The sequence below is a fragment of the Mesoplodon mirus genome (assembly GCF_964341445.2).
Source record: "Mesoplodon mirus genome assembly, chromosome: 3".
NCBI classification, from domain to species: Eukaryota; Metazoa; Chordata; class Mammalia; order Artiodactyla; family Ziphiidae; genus Mesoplodon; species Mesoplodon mirus.
The window spans coordinates 131,903,475-131,920,994 of NC_138978.1; the positions used below are offsets into that span (position 1 = coordinate 131,903,475).

At 34.9% G+C, this 17,520-nt stretch overlaps 1 protein-coding gene across 3 annotated transcripts in view; it reads left to right on the plus strand.

Moving 5' to 3' along the window:
• AKT3 (AKT serine/threonine kinase 3) overlaps nucleotides 1–17,520 on the plus strand; it is a 391,924-nt gene that overhangs the window by 178,192 nt on the left and 196,212 nt on the right. For all 3 annotated transcript variants that reach the window (XM_082616001.1, XM_082616000.1, XM_082616002.1), the window contains one exon: nucleotides 4,872–4,983. In XM_082616001.1, coding sequence (XP_082472127.1) covers nucleotides 4,872–4,983 — 112 coding nt within the window. The remainder of the gene's footprint in view (nucleotides 1–4,871; nucleotides 4,984–17,520) is intronic.

Consider the following 17,520-nt stretch of genomic DNA (forward strand, 5'->3'; position numbering starts at 1 on the left):
ATATATATTCAAAGAAAACCATGATTTGAAAGGATACATCCGCCCCAATGTTCATTGTAATGCTGTTTACAATAGCCAAACATGTAAGCAACCTAAATGTTCATTGACAGATGAATGGATAAAGAAGATGTGGTACATATATACAATGGAATATTACTCAACCATTAAAAAGAATGAAAAATGCCATTTGTAGCAACATGGATCGACCTGGAGATGACCACACTAAGTGAAGTAAGTCATTCTGAGAAAGTCAAATATCATTTGATATCACTGATATGCGGAATCTAGAAAAAAATGATACAAATGAACTTATTTACAAAGCAAACACTCACAGACTTAGAGAATGAATTTATGGTTACCAGACGGAATGGGTGGGGTGGGGGGAGGGATAGATTGGGAGTTTGAGATTGACATGTACACAGTACTAAATTTAAAGTAGATAACCAACAAGGACCTACTGTATAATACAGGGAAGTCAGCTCAATATTCTGTAATAATCTAAGTGGGAAAATAATTTGAAAAAGAATATATACCTATGTGTATAACTGAATCACTTTGCTGTACACCTGTAAGTAACACATCATTGTTAATCAACTGTATTCCAATATAAAATAAAAATTTTTTGAAAAAAGAAAAATATCATGGGTATGATATAATAAAAGCTACCTACCTGACATTTTATCTAAGAATGCTTGCTTTATTCCTGCATATTAAATTGTTCCAGAAGTCATAGATAATCATTTGGTTAATAGCTTTTTAGAATCTCTATCCAAAATTTCTACTTAAAAAAAAAATTAAATTGTCCTACCTTGAGTTAGGAATCCTTACATAATATAAAGGAAAATATTCTTCTAAAGAAGTATTGGTCAGCCTATTTATTAACCCTGTCCTTTTTAAGAATTCTCTTCAAAATAAGTGTTTTCAGACATGCACCATGTTCTGAAACCTTTCATGGCATATTTTTCTTCATTTTAGAGAGAACTGTATGATGTGTTCATGTTTCCATGTTATGGCTACCATGAAAGAGCCCAAAGTGTTTCTGTTTACTGGCTCAGCTATTTTAATATGATAATTTAAAGTTTCAACTGTTTTGAGTTTGGATTCAGCTCTTTAATTATATCTGTTTATGCACAGCAGTAAACCCTGAGGCATTGTGGTAGAATATTCTCTTCTGATGTTGACTTGACTGTCACTTGAATATTGTGGACTGACTTTTGGTAGCCACTTCTCCTATAGTTTCAATCTAATGGGTATTATTTAGAAGTTGGATTGATTTACAGAGTATTTCATACTGAAACCTGTAAACATATAGGTTTATTTCTATTCTTCATGTCCATAATTACATGTAACATTTTTGTTGAGCTAGAGGTTTCAGGAGGACCTGATTAAAACCTTTATACCATTAGTAGAATATTACTTTATAATTACACAGAATGATTAAAAATAGAGCTTAGTATATGCTGTAAGCTTGTAGAGTTTCTTACTCATTTTTCTTACTATGCCCAGAATCTGGTGCTTAGCCCATAATTGGCATTTCATATATGTTGTTGATTCATTAATACTTAGCATATTTAGTCAAAACAAGCATGTTGTGAATAACCACTTATGTCATTTTATTATTATTTTAATATTCCAAAACAATTATATGCATAAATACAAATATTTAATTCTTTTCTAAACGTTACTTTTTGGTAGTCTGCTTGGGAATGGTAATTAATCACTTTCATTTTCCTTTTCATAAATTGCAGTAATTAATAACCACTTAGAATCTCATACATAGTATTTTAACTAGCTTTGACATTTATACCATTAAGAAGTTCTTTAGATTATAGCATTTAAACTTCATTTAGGTGTAGTGTTGAAAATATGCTTCTTTTAAAGTTTAATTCCTCATAGTGCTTTTAAAGATGAGAAAATCTTGGGGTTTAATGTACTTTGCCTTGGGCAATAATAGCTGACAGTGTGTGATAGAGGCTAGATTTGAATCTGGTATTCTAAAGTCTATTATCTTAATTATCTTGACATCACCACAATGGAAAACTTAAGTAAAACTTAAATAGGTGAACCCTAGAGTGGGCATTCTTTCTTTCCTTTTCTGTTCTTCCTGTGTCCCTTTACTCCATGGTTCACTCTCGAGTATTTCTGTCAGGACTGTCCCTCTTTTTAAGTGTCTGTTCTCCATTCTTTACATTAAAAGCCAATTGGCAGGAATTCCATGGTTGTCCAGTGGTTAGGGCTCTGTGCTTCCACTGCAGGGGCTACGGGTTCGATGATCCCTGATTGGGGAACTAAGTTCCCACAAGGCACGTGGCAAGGCCAAAACAAAAACAAACAAAAAACACCAATGGGTCAATTACTCAATCATCAGGTATTTACTATGTAACCTTATGTGCTGTCACTGCTGTAGGTGCTGTGAGGAAGAGTTGTACACATAATTCCTAACTTTTAAGTAATTCATCTAGCTAGGACATCAAATTAACATTAATTAAACGTCTGCAAGACTGTATAGTGAACCATTGGCTGGAAGCTTGATAGGAATTTTATAAAGAAGGAAACAGAAAGGAAAAAGCTTCAAAGAGAATCAGATTGAGTCTACCTTATAGGCAGAGTAAGTTGGGGGAAATTATGTGGTTCTTTATTGGTGTAAATTAGTATAATATCTTTGGTATTTTAAAACTTTTGTATTTCAAACAAAAAATATAAATTGGCATACTATATTTGATTTTTTTAACATTCATATTTCAGAAAGTGTGTAACATTGTTGTTAAGTATTTAACTGAAACGATGGATTTTATGATCTGTCGATTCTATTACCTTTTCATTATTTTACATACCACCAGGTTCTCACTTCCCTCCTTACCCATTTTTAGTTCCTTAGTTGATTATCTAAACCAGTCCCTTGTCTTGCATCCTGAATTCTGCTTCACTTTCTTGCATTTTCAAACTTACTTAGTTAAATTATAGCTTTGCTTAAATGCAGTCCTTTGTATTCCCCATCTGCACCCATGTAACTGAAGTTATCTGGGGAAAAATATACAACCATGATCCCTGGTGGTACTTTAAATTCTTAATTATTAAATTCCACTGGACCCTTAATGCTGTTTAGCAGTCATGGATATTTCCCTAGTCTGTTTGCTCCTAGAAGGCTATTTTATATTTTCTCTTTTCTCAGAGCCCCAGTGCATCCTCTTCCAACCTTATTCTTAAGGATCGCTTTACATCCTAATTCATTGAAAAAGTAGAAGCAATGAGCAAATAATTTCTACCAGCTCTGGGCTCCTTTACCCTATCTTCTCTCCTGTTGCATCACTAAACTCTCTATACTCCTGACTACAGCCAGCCCTTTACTTGTTCAGTGAATCCTATCCCTTTTTGACCATATAAGGAAGTTGCTCCAGAAATTTTTCTCCTCTTTCCTGTATCATCAAAATTACCTTCCTGTTGGATTATTACTGTCAGAATTCACTTGCTTGGAAAATACTTATTGAGTGCTATATGTTAGTTCTCGGTGCTAACAATATATTAGTAAAGCTTATATTCTAGTTGAAGAAGCAGACAGTAAATAAGAAAGATATTAAGTTAGTCATCTCATATGTACAAAGATGGAAACATGCTATGGGAAATAAACAGTAAAGCAGGTAAGAGGAGTTGGGGAGTCCTGGGTAGAGGATGCAGATTTCAGTACTGAGTGGCATGGTTGAGGTAGGCTTCAATGTGAAGGTTAGAATTGATTTAAGACTTGAAGGAGATGAGGAGTTAACTGTGGGGTTGTGTGAGGGGAAGAATGCCTGGCAGAAGCCACAACTAGACAAAAGGCTCTAAAGAGAGTGCAGTGCATTTCCTCAACAGCAGCAGACAGCCCTATCCTATTTTCTCTTGTTGTCCAATACCAGATATCCTTTGGAGTGTAGCTCAGGTGTACACCTAATAATAGCAGCTAACATTTATTGAAAACTTACTGTGTGTCACACACTATGCTAAGTATTACAATTACGTATTAATCCCTACATCAATTTTATGATGTAGGTACTCTTACTGCTTCCCATTTAATACTTGAAGACCAGAGAAATTCATTGACTTGTCTAAGCTTGCATCATTAATGGTAGGAAAAAAGTTGAATCCAGGCACAGTAGTGTTGAAATCCATACTTTTAGCCACTATGCTATGTTCCTTTTCTTTGAAGTCTTCCTAGATATAGATAATTGCTGACAGAATTTATCACTTCTGACTGACTGGCTCTAGGTGCTATAGATTACTAAGAGTTTTAGGGGGTGCATACTGTCAAAGGCTTATAATCTAGGTAGGGATAAGGATACCTTCTTAAAAATGATAAATGGTAATATAAGATACTCTATGCTAAGTGAAAAATGAGGGGTACAATAATAAATAATGAGAATGTAGAGTGGAGAATGTAGTGAGAATGTTATGAGAATATAGCTTGGGGAATGGTCAGTCTAGGACCAGGTTGTTATAAAAAGCTTCATGGAAGGAGTAGAATTTGATCTGGACTTGAAGGACAGTTATTCTTTTGGCTGTTGGGGATTACATATGGTTAGGGGTAAAATAAATGGAAAACATTCCAAATGGTACTATTAGCTGGATCAAAGGTATAGATAGAGGAAAGAGCAAGATGTATTTAAGGAAAGTTTAATAGTCCAATTTGGCTGGTTAATAGAGCATGTGACCAGAATGGGTGATGGATTGGAAAGGAATACTGAATTTACGTTATGAACAAACAGGCTTGAGTGGAGATCCATAGAAATCTGTGATGTTGCAGTGGTTTGTTTAGAATAGAACTCTGTACTTCTCAACTGTTTACTTCTTGGTTTAAGTATAAGTATATTCAAAGAGACATTTTATTTTATTTCTAGAATGCCAGTTAATGAAAACAGAACGACCAAAGCCAAACACATTTATTATCAGATGTCTCCAGTGGACCACTGTTATAGAGAGAACATTTCATGTAGACACTCCAGAGGAAAGGTAAGAAACTCATTTTTTCCATTTTGTGAGAAAGTGACAATCAGTCAAAAGGTGTATATGTATCTGACTTGACCACTTGTAAATATCTGTAAATATACTTGTAAAATGCTATAGTCCCCTAATTATTCTGTTTCTGGTATAACAGATAAATGACAGGCTTACAAAAATACTAAATCAAAACCTCTACAAGTGCTATAAGATGTACTTTTTAACAGAAAATAGAGCATTTAAAAGTTAAAATGTAAATTAAAGAGGACATTTTAATCACCAAGCTACCTTTTAAAAATCATGTAATTGATTGTGTTCATATTTGGAATTCTAAGGCTGGTGACGGCAAAAGGTTTCAAGTAGTGTGCCATTTTGCAAGTGACTTCCTGGAGTGTTATGCTGAGAAGGATTCTGAGATTGGGTCTAAGCTCAGTGAGGAAAAAAAATCGGGCTTGATTGGCATTGACTATCATCATTACTAAAGAGGGGGGTGGCAAAATGTTGGTAACTAGCACACCAACTTCATCAGGCCCACATTTCATCCTCCTGATCTACTATTCTCCAATTCTGTCTTAATACCTTTTATCTGGTGACTCTGATACTGAGTTAGGTCCAACAACCACAAAATCACTTTTCTACACGTTATCATATATGATACAAATCAGAAACTTTGTGAAGTTAAATGTTATTAGCCTTATTTTCCAAATGAATAAACTAGGTCCTAAGAGACTTGTCTAAACAAAAACAACCTCTTCCCAAAATGTAGTAAATAGTAAAGTATTATTTTAATAATACTCTTTTCATCAATAAATAGTAAACAGTAACGTATGATTAATTACTTCAGGTAATATAGAAAAGAAGAAAAATAGAAAAGAATGAAAATTTACTCAGAATTCTAATTCTACAACCAGAGTTAGGGACTGATAATATTTTCTTTTATATTCTTCCAGTCTTACTCTGTGCAGATGTATTTAGGTCTTTGGTATACATAAAATTTGGTATGTCCTCCCTCCCTACGCACCCTTGTCTTCCCTGGCCATTTCTATGTGCTGGATCCTCAGTTTGCTTATGTCTCCACCCATAACCATTGTTGGGCTAGTTACCATGTATCTTTCATATCTGAGCTTAAAATGTCACATTTCCTACAAAACATTCTCTGACTCTTATAGAAGAGGTAGGACTCCCTTGCTACATACTTAGTTATCTCCTTGTATCCTTTGTATCAAGTATATCTCCACTGTAATCTTTGTTTGCCGTTCTCACTTGACTATAAGATTCTTGACTAGCAAGTATCGTATCTTCCTTGCTCATTATTTTATATTTAGCACGCAGTCCAAGGTCTGACATAGTATTTGTTAACTGGCTGAATGAACAGAACTTTTCCCATGTCAGTATATAGTCTTTGAAAATATTATTCTTAGTGGGTTTATAACATCCCATTGAAACATTAATTTTGCCATTTATGTTGGCAAAGCTGGACTTAAGCCGTATCTTAATAATTATTACTAGTTTTTCAAAATAGTCTTAGCTTTTTTAGTACATTCTTGAAAAGTTTTGATTAAAAAATATAATATGAAATCTACATAACAAATTTTTAAGTTATGGTATAGCATTATAAACTATATGCACATTACTGTAGAGCAGATCTCTATAACTTTTTCATCTTGCATGGCTGAACCTCCATACCACTGAATAGCAACTCCCCATTTCCCTCTCCCGCCCCTGTCAACCACCATTCTACTTTCTGCATCTATGAGTTTGACTACCTCACCTTATAGATACCTCATTATAAGTGGAAGCATACAATATTTGTCTTTCCGTGATTGTTTCATCTCACTTAGCATGATGTCCATGTTGTAGCATATGACAGGATTTCCTTCTTTTTTTTTAAGACTACAATGTTCCATTGTATGTTTATACCATATTTTTTTCTTTATCCATTCAACCATCAATGAACATTTAGGTTGTTTCCACCACTTAGCTATTTTGAATAATACTGCACTGAACAGGGGAGTACAAATATCTCTTCAAGATCCTGATTTCAATTCTTTGGGATAAATACCTGGAAGTGGATTGCAGGATCATAGGGTAGTTTTATTTCTAATTTTTTTAATTAAAAATTTTTTTTAATTGAAGTCTAATTGATTTACAGTGTTGTGTTAGTTTCAGGTATACAGCAAAGTGATCTAGTTATACATATAAATCTATTTTTTTTCAGATCCTTTTCTCTTATAGGTTATTATAAAATATTGAGTGTAGTTCCCTGTGCTATACAGTAGGTCCTTGTTGGTTATGTATTTTACGTATAGTAGTTTGTACCTGTTAATCCCAAACTCCTGTGTTAATTAATCTTTTGAGGAGCTTCCATAGTGTTTTCCATAGTGGCTGTTCCATTTTATATTCCTATCAGCAGTTCACAAGGGTTCCAATTTCTCCACATTCTCACAGTCTTATAGAGGCCATTCTATCAGGTGTAACATGATGTCTCATGTGGTTTTGACTTGCATTCCCATGTTGATTAATGATGTTGAGCATCTTTTCATATAACTGTGATCATTTGTATATCTTCTTTGAAGAAATAACTATTCAAGTCTTTTGGCCATTTTAAAAAGCAGGTTATTTGTTTATAGTAATCTCTTATAATCCTTTTTATTTCTGTAGTATCAGTTTTAATGTCTCCTCTTTCACTTCTGATTTTATTTGAGTCTTCTCTCCTTTTTTTCTTAGTTTAGCTAAAGCTTTGTCAATTTTGTTGATCTTTTCAACAACCCAACTGTTACTTTCATTGAATATTTCTATTCTCTATTTTGTGTGTTTCTGGTCTAATGTTTATTATTTTCTTCCTTCTGCTAACTGTAGGCTTAGTGTGTATGTATAAAGTTAGGTTGCTTATTTGAGGTCTTTGCTCTTTTTTAATGTAGGCATCTACAGCCAAAAAACTTCCATCTTAGTACCACTTTTGCTGCAACCCATAAGTTTTGGTATATTTTATTTTTGTTTTCATTAGTCTCAAGATTTTTTTTATTTCTCTTTTGATTTCTTCTTGAATTCATTAGTTGTTCAGTAGTATGTAATATGCACATATTTGCAGATTTTCCACTTTGCTTTCTGGTATTGATTTCTAGTTCTATCTCATTGTGGTCAAAAAAGATACTCGGTATGATTTCAGTCTTCTTAACTTTGTTAAGACTTGTTTTATGGCCAAACATGTTATCTATCTTGGAGAGTGTGCACTTAAGAAGAATGTTTATTTTGCTGCTGTTGGGTGGAATGTTCTGTATATGTCTGTTAGAGCACTTTGATGTATATAGCATTGTTCAAGTTCTGTTTCCACATTGATCTTATGTCTGGATATTCTATCTGTTATTAAAAGAGGGGTTTTGAAATCTCCTATTATTGTAACGCTGTCACTTCTCCAGTTTTGTTAGTGTTTGTTTCATATATTGCTGTCTTGTTGAGTTCATACATATTTATAATTGTTATATCTCCCTGGTGAATTGACCATCTTATCGTTATATAATGTTATTCTTTGTCTCTTGTGACAGTTTTTGATATAAAGTCTATTTTGTCTGATGTAAGTATGGTTACCCCTGTTCTATTTTGTTTATCATTTTTGAATATCTTCTTCCATTCTTGTACTTTAACCTATGTATGTCCTAATATCTAAATTGAGTCTCTTTAGACAACGTATCATGGGATCTTTGTTTATTCATTCAGCCACTCTGTATCTTTTTATTGAGTTAAATCCATTTACCTTTTTAAGGTAATTACTGATGGGGATTTGCCATTTTTTAAATTGTTTTCTGTTTGACTTGTTGCATTTTTCATTGTTGTTGTTGCCTCTTTTCCTCTCCTGTCATCTTTGTGTTTCATTGATGTTTTTGTATTAACATGCTTTGATTTCTTTCTCATTTTCGCTTGTGTATTTTTATAGATATTTTCTTTGTAGTTACCTTAGGGCTGATATAAAATATCTTAAAGTTATAACAATCTATTTTAAAATGTTAATAACTTAACTTCAGTTGCATACAGACCTCTACTCTTTTACTTAAATCCTCATACTTTATGTTCTTGGTCTCATAATCACATCTTTTTATATTGAGTATCCATTAACATGTTTTTATATTTAGTTTTTAAAATACTTTTGTCTTTTAACTTCTGTACAAGAATTAAGTGACTTACATACCATTGTTACAGTATTCCAATGTTATGTATTTTTAATATCTTTTTGTGCTTCTGTCTAGTGTCCTTTTGTTTCAACTTGAAGGACTCCCTTCAGCATTTCTTGTAAGGCAGGTCTAGTAGTGATGAACTCCCTCAGCTTTTGTTTACGTGGGAAAGTCTTTATTTCTCCTTTATTTTTGAAGGAGAAAGTTTTGCCAATTATTTATTCTTGGTTAGCAGTTTTTGCCTTTAAACACTTTGAATATATCATTTCACTGTCTTCAGACCTGCAATGTTTCTGCTGAGGAATCCACTGATAGTCTTACGGAGACTCCCTTGTAGGTGATGAGTAGCTTTTCTCTTGCTTCTTTAAAGATTCTCTGTTTGTGTTTGACTTTTGACAATTTCATTATAATGTGTCTTAGTGTAGACTTTTTTTTTGGTTCATCCTAGTTGAATCTGGATGTCCCTTTCCCTTCCCATATTTGGGAAGTTTTCAGCTATTATTTTTCCAAATAAGCTTTCTGCCTGCTTTTCCCTTTCTTCTCCTTCTGGGACTCCTGTAATGCATTTAATGGTCCATTTGATGGTACCTCATATGTCCCTTAGGCTTTCTTCACTCCTTTTCATTCTTTTTTCTTTTTGCTCCTTTACCTGGATAGTTTCAAATGACATGTTTTTGAGTTTGCTGATTCTTTCTTCTATTTGATCATGACTGCTGTTGAAACTGTCTGTTGCATTTTTCAATTCAGTTATTGTATTCTTAATCTCCAATTTAAAAATATATATTCTCTCTCTGGTGATATTCTCATATTGTTCAAGTATCATTGTACTGAGGTCATTGAGCATCTATCCTACAGTTATTTTGAATTCTTTGTGAGATAATTGATATACCTCTTTGTCTGTAGGGTCTGTTTCTGGAGAATTATTTAATTCTCTTAATTGGGTCATGTTTCCCTGTTTCTTCATTTGTCTTGTAAGTTTGTGTTGGGATCTGCACACTTGTAAAAACAGCCACCTCTCCCATCTTTAGAAATTGGCTTTGTGCAGGGAATGACCTTTACCAGTCAGCCCAGCTACAGATTCTAGTGAACTCTTCAGCATTGTCTGTGGATGTGACTTCTCTGGATTGGTGCAAGTAAATCTCCAGTTAGAAAGACTTGCAGGTTTCTTTTTTCAGGAGCTCATAAGCTCTTGCTCCTTCTAGTGCTTGTCTCCAGTACTGCCGATTCTCTGGAGCCACTGCAAGTCCCCTAGCTCTGTTTTGTTCTCAGCACCACCTAGGCTTCTAGATTATGCCAGGTCCCATCAGTGCTCCAAGTCAGATGAAACAGAAACCAGTCCCACGGGCAGTTCCTGAAAAACCAGAATATTGGATGCACACTGAACTCTTCTCTTTATCCCCTGAGGGAGAGGCTGCTTACTTGGGATACAGGAGCCTCTTAACTGATTTTTGGATTTCTCACAAAGGAAATTAATCTATGTATTGTTATTGAGTCAGTGTCTCTTTGGGGGGAAGGAGGATCTAGGGCCTCCTATTCTGTCATTTTTCTGATGTCTCCAGTGCATTCTTCAGGTTATTTTTTTAAGGTCTAAAGAAAATCTTTATTAGTATTTTATTTTATTTATTTATTTATTTATTTTTGTGGTATGCGGGCCTCTCTCTGTTGTGGCCTCTCCCATTGCAGAGCACAGGCTCCAGACGTGCAGGCTCAGTGGCCATGGCCCACAGGCCTAGCCATTCCGTGGCATGTGGGATCTTCCTGGACCGGGGCACGAACCTGTGTCCCCTGCATCGGCAGGTGGACTCTCAACCACTGTGCCACCAGGGAAGCTCTTTATTAGTATTTTAAATGAACTGCCTTAAACTTATAAATTAATTTGGAAAACATTGATACATTTATAATATTTAGCATTACAGTAGAGTACATGCTGTTTATATTTACTTAAATACTTTGGTAGAGTTTTTTCTCTATTTGAAACAGCAAGCTTATTTGTAGCTATTTCATATTTTTATTGCTTTTGTGATTAGGATGTTTGTCATTATTTTTTCTTATTTATTGTGTCTAGAACCAAAGCTGTTGGTTTTTGTTTATTATGTAACTCAAAACATTTATTCTTTTGTTGACATATCATCTTCAGGTAACACCAGTTTTGTCTCTTCCTTTCTGATCATATTATCTATTATTTCTCTGTGTTTCTAAGCAATATTTAATAATTCTCATGACAGCAGATATACTTTTTTCTCTGATTTTAATAAATGTACTTCAAAATATTCACTGTTAAATATGATTCTTTATATATACTTTATTATGTCATACAGGAACATTGACTTTATGAAACAAGTCATTTCCTTTTCTTATAACTGATCACTTTGTCACCACCATGCCCCACTACACTCACACCCACAATTGCATGTTCACACATACATGCCCCTTGTGTTATAGCTGTATTTATTTACCTATAGTTTACCAAATACTAATAGTGGGTTCTCACATCACCTGGAGCTCTTTCTGGCTTTTTTTTTCCCCTGTGATAGGAATACCTTCCTTTGTCTGTCTGTTCCTCACATTCTGTTCCTGTACCAACTCATTGTACATTTCCATTTATAAATCACCTTTCTCTTGATCCCCATCCCAAACTTTCCATTGTTTTTCTTAGACACCACTGTACTCAACACATACTTGTTATATTTTACCTGTGACACCTTGTGATACTTATTCACAATACCAATAGGCTTCCCCTATCACTGTAAGTTCTCCCTACTCCATGCCTTATTTGAGCTTTAGCAGCACTCATATATTAGATATTTTAATTAAATACTTGTTTTCAGATAAATGATTAGCTTATGAAAATTGTTTAGTTTTTGTATAAGTGGTATATACATTAAGATGAATACGTTTTCATAGGAGTCTGTGTTCTGTTTTCTAAATTGACTGCATTTTCCAACATTACATAAGAATTAGAAAATTGGATACCTTCTTTCAGTTAGTGAGATACTTGGGCCCAATATTCTTTTGCATATATACACACACACACACACACACACACACACACACACACACACATATGCATACATACACACACACACACCTCTGTGTTGTTCACTTATGGTGAATTAGGTAATTTAGGTTAGTAATCCACCTAAGAACTTACTAGAAAAGCTGGACAGAATTTTCACAAAAAGGGTTGGGGGGAGGTGACATCCAAGAGCCAATAAGGATGTGAAGAATTATGGACCAAAACACTCTGGAAGAAAGAAACCCAGAAAAGTGAGCTCACTCTTTCTCTAGGGGTATCTGCCAATTCTAGAAGACATGTCTGAGATGTTAAGATTTGGAGTAACTGTCAGATCTGTGAATCAAATTTTGGAATCCAGGGCCTTCCAAAAGGAGACATGGTAAATGACTATATTTTAGGTTGGCACTCTAAAGGACTATACCCTAGAATAAAATGTAAACTGGGTATAGACTTACCTTTTAAGGATTGAAGTTTAGCATGAAATTATTTCATTCCTTAAATATGGTTAACATAATCCCCTTTTGTGAGTCTCCTACAAGCCTGCTAAAAGCAAATCTCTAAAAGAATATTATATCTTATTAGGCCTCAAACTATTTCCTTTTTCGTGTACATTGTTCAATACTCATTAAAAAAAACAAGTATACAAATATTCAAGACAGTGTGGCCAAAAACACAAAAACAAAATAGACAACAGAGTCAGATTCATAAGGGCTCCAGATAATGGAGTTATCAGGCAGATTAAAATAAATATGTATTAGTATGTTCAAGGAAATAAAAGTTAAGGCTGAGAAATTCAGCATAGAGCTAGAAATTATAATGAATAAAATGAGAATTATAAAATTGAAAAATAAGATATTTAAAGTTCTTAGTGTTAGTGGGAGATTTTAGTAATAAATTTCGCCTAGCATTAGGGAAAGTTAGTTAACTCAAAGATATGGTTCTAAAATATCCAGTTGAAAAATAAAAAGATAGAAGGATAGAAAATAAAGATAAATAAGAGCAGAATGTAAGGTAAATGGAATGCAGTGAGATGGTCTTACATAACACACAATTGGAGTCTCATGAAAGAATGGGGCAGAAAGTATTTGAAGAGATAATGGCTGAAAACTTTCTAAAATGTCTAAAAAGATGTAATCACTTATTCAAGAGGTCCTATAAATCTTATGGAGAAAAAATGAAGGAAAACCCACCTAGTTTCGTTAGACTTTTGAAAACAGAAGAAAGTAGGAAAATCATCAAAGCACGTAGAGATAAAAGATACTTTGCCTTCAGAGGAGCAACAATCAGATCAAGAGATAAGAGATCAACAGAAACCACTGACATGGAATGTATAGAATGGAATGATAGTTGGAGTTAAAGTGCTGAAAGAAAATAAGTGCTAATGACCTAAAATATTTTCCAGAAGTAAAAGTAAAATGAAAATATTTCAGTTGAATATTTTAATAATTTCAGTCAAATATTGATAATAATTTAAGAGGTATGGCCAACATGGTGGAGAAGGGAGACGTTGAGCTGTACTCCTCCCACAGGCACATCAGAATTGCAACTGTTTAGAGATGAGAACAACCTGAAGCCTAGCAGGAGAGATTTTTCAAAACTAAAGATATAAAAATGGGTAGGAGGAGTGGAGACAGTTTCAGAGGTTCTCCTCAAAGGGTGAGAAGTCCAAGCCTTACATCAGGCTCCCCAGCACAGGGATCCTGCATCAGGAAGAGGAGCACCCAGAATGTCTGGCTTTGAAAGTGAGCAAGACTCACATATGGGAGAGCTGGAGGACTATAGGAAACAGACTTGCTCTTAAAGGGCTCATGTAAAATCTCCCAGTGCAGAGGCCACAGAGGCAGTAATTTGAAGAGAGCCTGAGTCAGACCCACTTGCTTGATGATCTTGAGCCTCCCAGAGAGGCAGAAGGCAACTATGACTCCCCCTAGGGATATAGATGCTGGCAGCAGCCATTTTGGAGAGCTCCTTCTACCAAAAGGACACTGGTGGTGGTAAGCAGCATTTTGAAGTTTTCCCTCTAGATTATCAGCACTGGTAGCTTGCCCACCCATCAGCCAGGAAGCACCAGCATGGAACCCAACAGGTCCTGGCTCTGCCCACCAGCCCCAGGGCCCCACACACCAGTGGGTCTGGATCAGCCTTGGGAGCCCTCAGGCACCACAGTCAACCTACTAGCAGACCAGCACCATCACTGGGACCTCCGAGAACCCACAAGCAGCTGGCTTGGGACATGACCTAGCTATCCCACCAACCGGGTAGCACCCAAATACCCTGGGCCCTGCATCTGGTGACCCCAGAACCTGGCCTTGACCACCAGCAGATAAGAACTAGCCTCAGCATCTCCTGGGCCATAAAGCCAGCTGTACTGGGACCCAGCCCCACCCACTAGTAGTCTGGCAGCCTCCACATGTCAGGGCCTGTTATCCAACCAACTCGGGGGTCAACACCCCCTACCACTGTGCCTATGGTGGTCAGCCCTGCCACAAGAGAAGGGACCATACAGCCCACATGGAGGCACCATATAGCTCTGGTGACCAGAGGGAGGTGTGCTGCTAATCCCCATATGATGATTCCTACATAAGGCCATTTCTCTAAACTGGGAAATGTAACCAACCTACCTAATACATAGAAATAAAAACAGAGAATTATGCAAAGTGAGGTAACAGAGAAATATGTTCCAAACGAAGGAACAAGATAAAACCCCAGAAGAACTAAGTGAAGTAGAGGAAAGCAATTTACTGGATAAAGAGTTCAAGGTAATGATCATAAAGATGCTTAACATACTCAGGAGAAGAATGGATGAACCCAGTGAGAAGTTTAACAAAGAGTTAGAAAATGTAAAGAAGAACCAAAGAAAGCTGAAGAATACAATAGCTGAAATAAAAAATACACTAGAAGGAATCAATAGTAGATTAGATGATAGACGGAAAGATCAGTGAACTGGAAGACAGAGAGTAGTGGAAATCACACAAGATGAACTGAAAAAAGAAAAAGGAATTAAAAAAAATAAACTTAGTTTAAGAGACCTGGGGACAACATCAGGCATACTAACATTCGCATTATAAGAGGTCCCAGAAGGAGAAGAGAGAGAGAAAGAGGAGAGAACTTATTTGAATAAATAATAGCTAAAAACTTCTTTAACTTGGAAAAGGAAACAGACATCTGGTCCAGGAGACATAGAGGCCAAAATAAAATGAACCTAAAGAGATTCATACCAATACATACTGTAATTAAAATGGCAAAATTTAAAGAAAGAGAATCTTGAAAGTAGCAAAGGAAAAGCAAGTAGTTATGTACAGGGGAATGTCCTTAAGACTATGAGCTGATTTTTCAGTAGAAACTTTTGCAGGCCTGAAGGGAGTGTCATGATATATTTAAAGTGATGAAAGGAAAAAATCCTACAATCAAGAATGCTCTACCTAGCAATGCTGTCATTCAGATTTGAAGGAGAGAGAAATAGTTTTATAGACAAAATCTAGAAGAGTTCAGCAGCACCAAACCAGTTATACAAGAAATGTTAAAGGGACTTCCCTGAGTGGGAAATAAAAGACCACAACTAGAAAATATGAAAATTAATAAAGGAAACATCGCATTGGTAACCAGGCAAATATATAATAATGATGGTTACGTCAATCACTTTTAAAGCTAGTAAAAAGGTTAAAAGACAAAAGTAGTAAAATCATTTATAGTTACAATAAGTAGTTAAGGGACACACAAAACAAAATGATGTAAAATATGTCTAAAACATTAAATGTGTGTGTGTGGGTGGATTGTTAGAATGTGTTTGAAGTTAAGTGATCATCAACTTAAAATGATGACATACAAAGTTAATATAATGCAAATATGATACTAAAGCTAGTCATCATGTCATAAGGGAAGAGAACAAAAGAAGAAGAAAGGAACAAAAAATAACCACAAAAACAACCAGAAAGCAATAAATAAAATGCCAGTAAATACAAAATGCCAATATATAGAGTTTAAAGCAAAGACTGTAGCAAGAGACAAAGAAGGATATACATGATGATAAAGGGATCAAGAAGAACATATAAAAATTGTAAATATATATGCACCCAACATAGGAGCACCTAAATACATAAAGCAAATATTAAAGGGAGATATTGACAATAACACAATAATAGGGGACTTTTAACATCCCACTTACGTCAATGGACAGATCATCCAAACAGAAAAATCAGTAAGGCAATATTGGCCTTAAATTTCACATTAGACCAGATAATATACATACACACACATACACACACACATATACAGAGAGAGAGAGAGAGGATATTCCATCTAAACCCAGCAGAATACACATTCTTTTCAAGTGCACATGAAAGACTCTCCAGGATATATCACATGCTAGGCCACAAAACAAGTCTCAACAAATTTAAGGATTGAAATTATATCAAGCATCTTTTCCGACTATGAAGGTATGAGACTAGAAATCACCTACAGGGACACATGGCAGCTAAACAATATGTTACTAAACAATCAGTGGGTCACTAAAGAAATCATAGAGGAAATAAAATAATACTTTGAGACAAATGAAAATGGAAACACAATGATTCAAAATCAGTGGGTTAGAGCAAAAGCAGCTCTAAGAGGGAAGCTTGTACTAATACATGCCTACCTCAGGAAACAAGAAAAATCTCTAGTAAGCACCCTAACCTTTCACCTAAGAAAACTAGGAATAGAATAATAAAGAATAAACAAAACCCTGAGTTAGTAGAAAGAAATAAATAATAAAGACCAGAGTAGAAATGAATAAAATAGAGACTGAAAAAATAATAGAAAATATCAATGAGACTAAAAGCTGGTTCTTTGAAAAAGTAAACAAAATTGAAAATCCTTTAGACAGACTCATGAAGAAAAAGAGAAAAGGGCCAAAATAAATAAAATCTGAAATGAAAGAGGAGATATTACAACCAAAACCACAGTAATGAAAGGATCATAAAACAATACTGTGAACAATTATACACCAGTAAAATGGACAACCTAGAAGTAATGGATAAATTACTAGAAATGTACAATCTCCCAAGACTGAATGAGGAAGAAATAAGTATATGAACAGACCAGTTACCAGTAATTGAAATTGAATCAGTTAAAAAAAAACAAAACCTTCCAACAAACAAAAGTTCAGGCCAGACAGCTTTTCAGGTGAATTCTACCAAACATTTAAAGAAGAGCTAATATCTATCCTTGTTAAGCTATTCTAAAAAAATTGAAGAGGAAGAAATACTTAAATAAATGGTGTTGGGAAAACTGGCTGCTTCATGCAAAAGAATGAAACTGAACTACTTTCTTAAACTATATACAAAATAATCTCAAAATGAATTCAAGACTTAAATGTGAGACCTG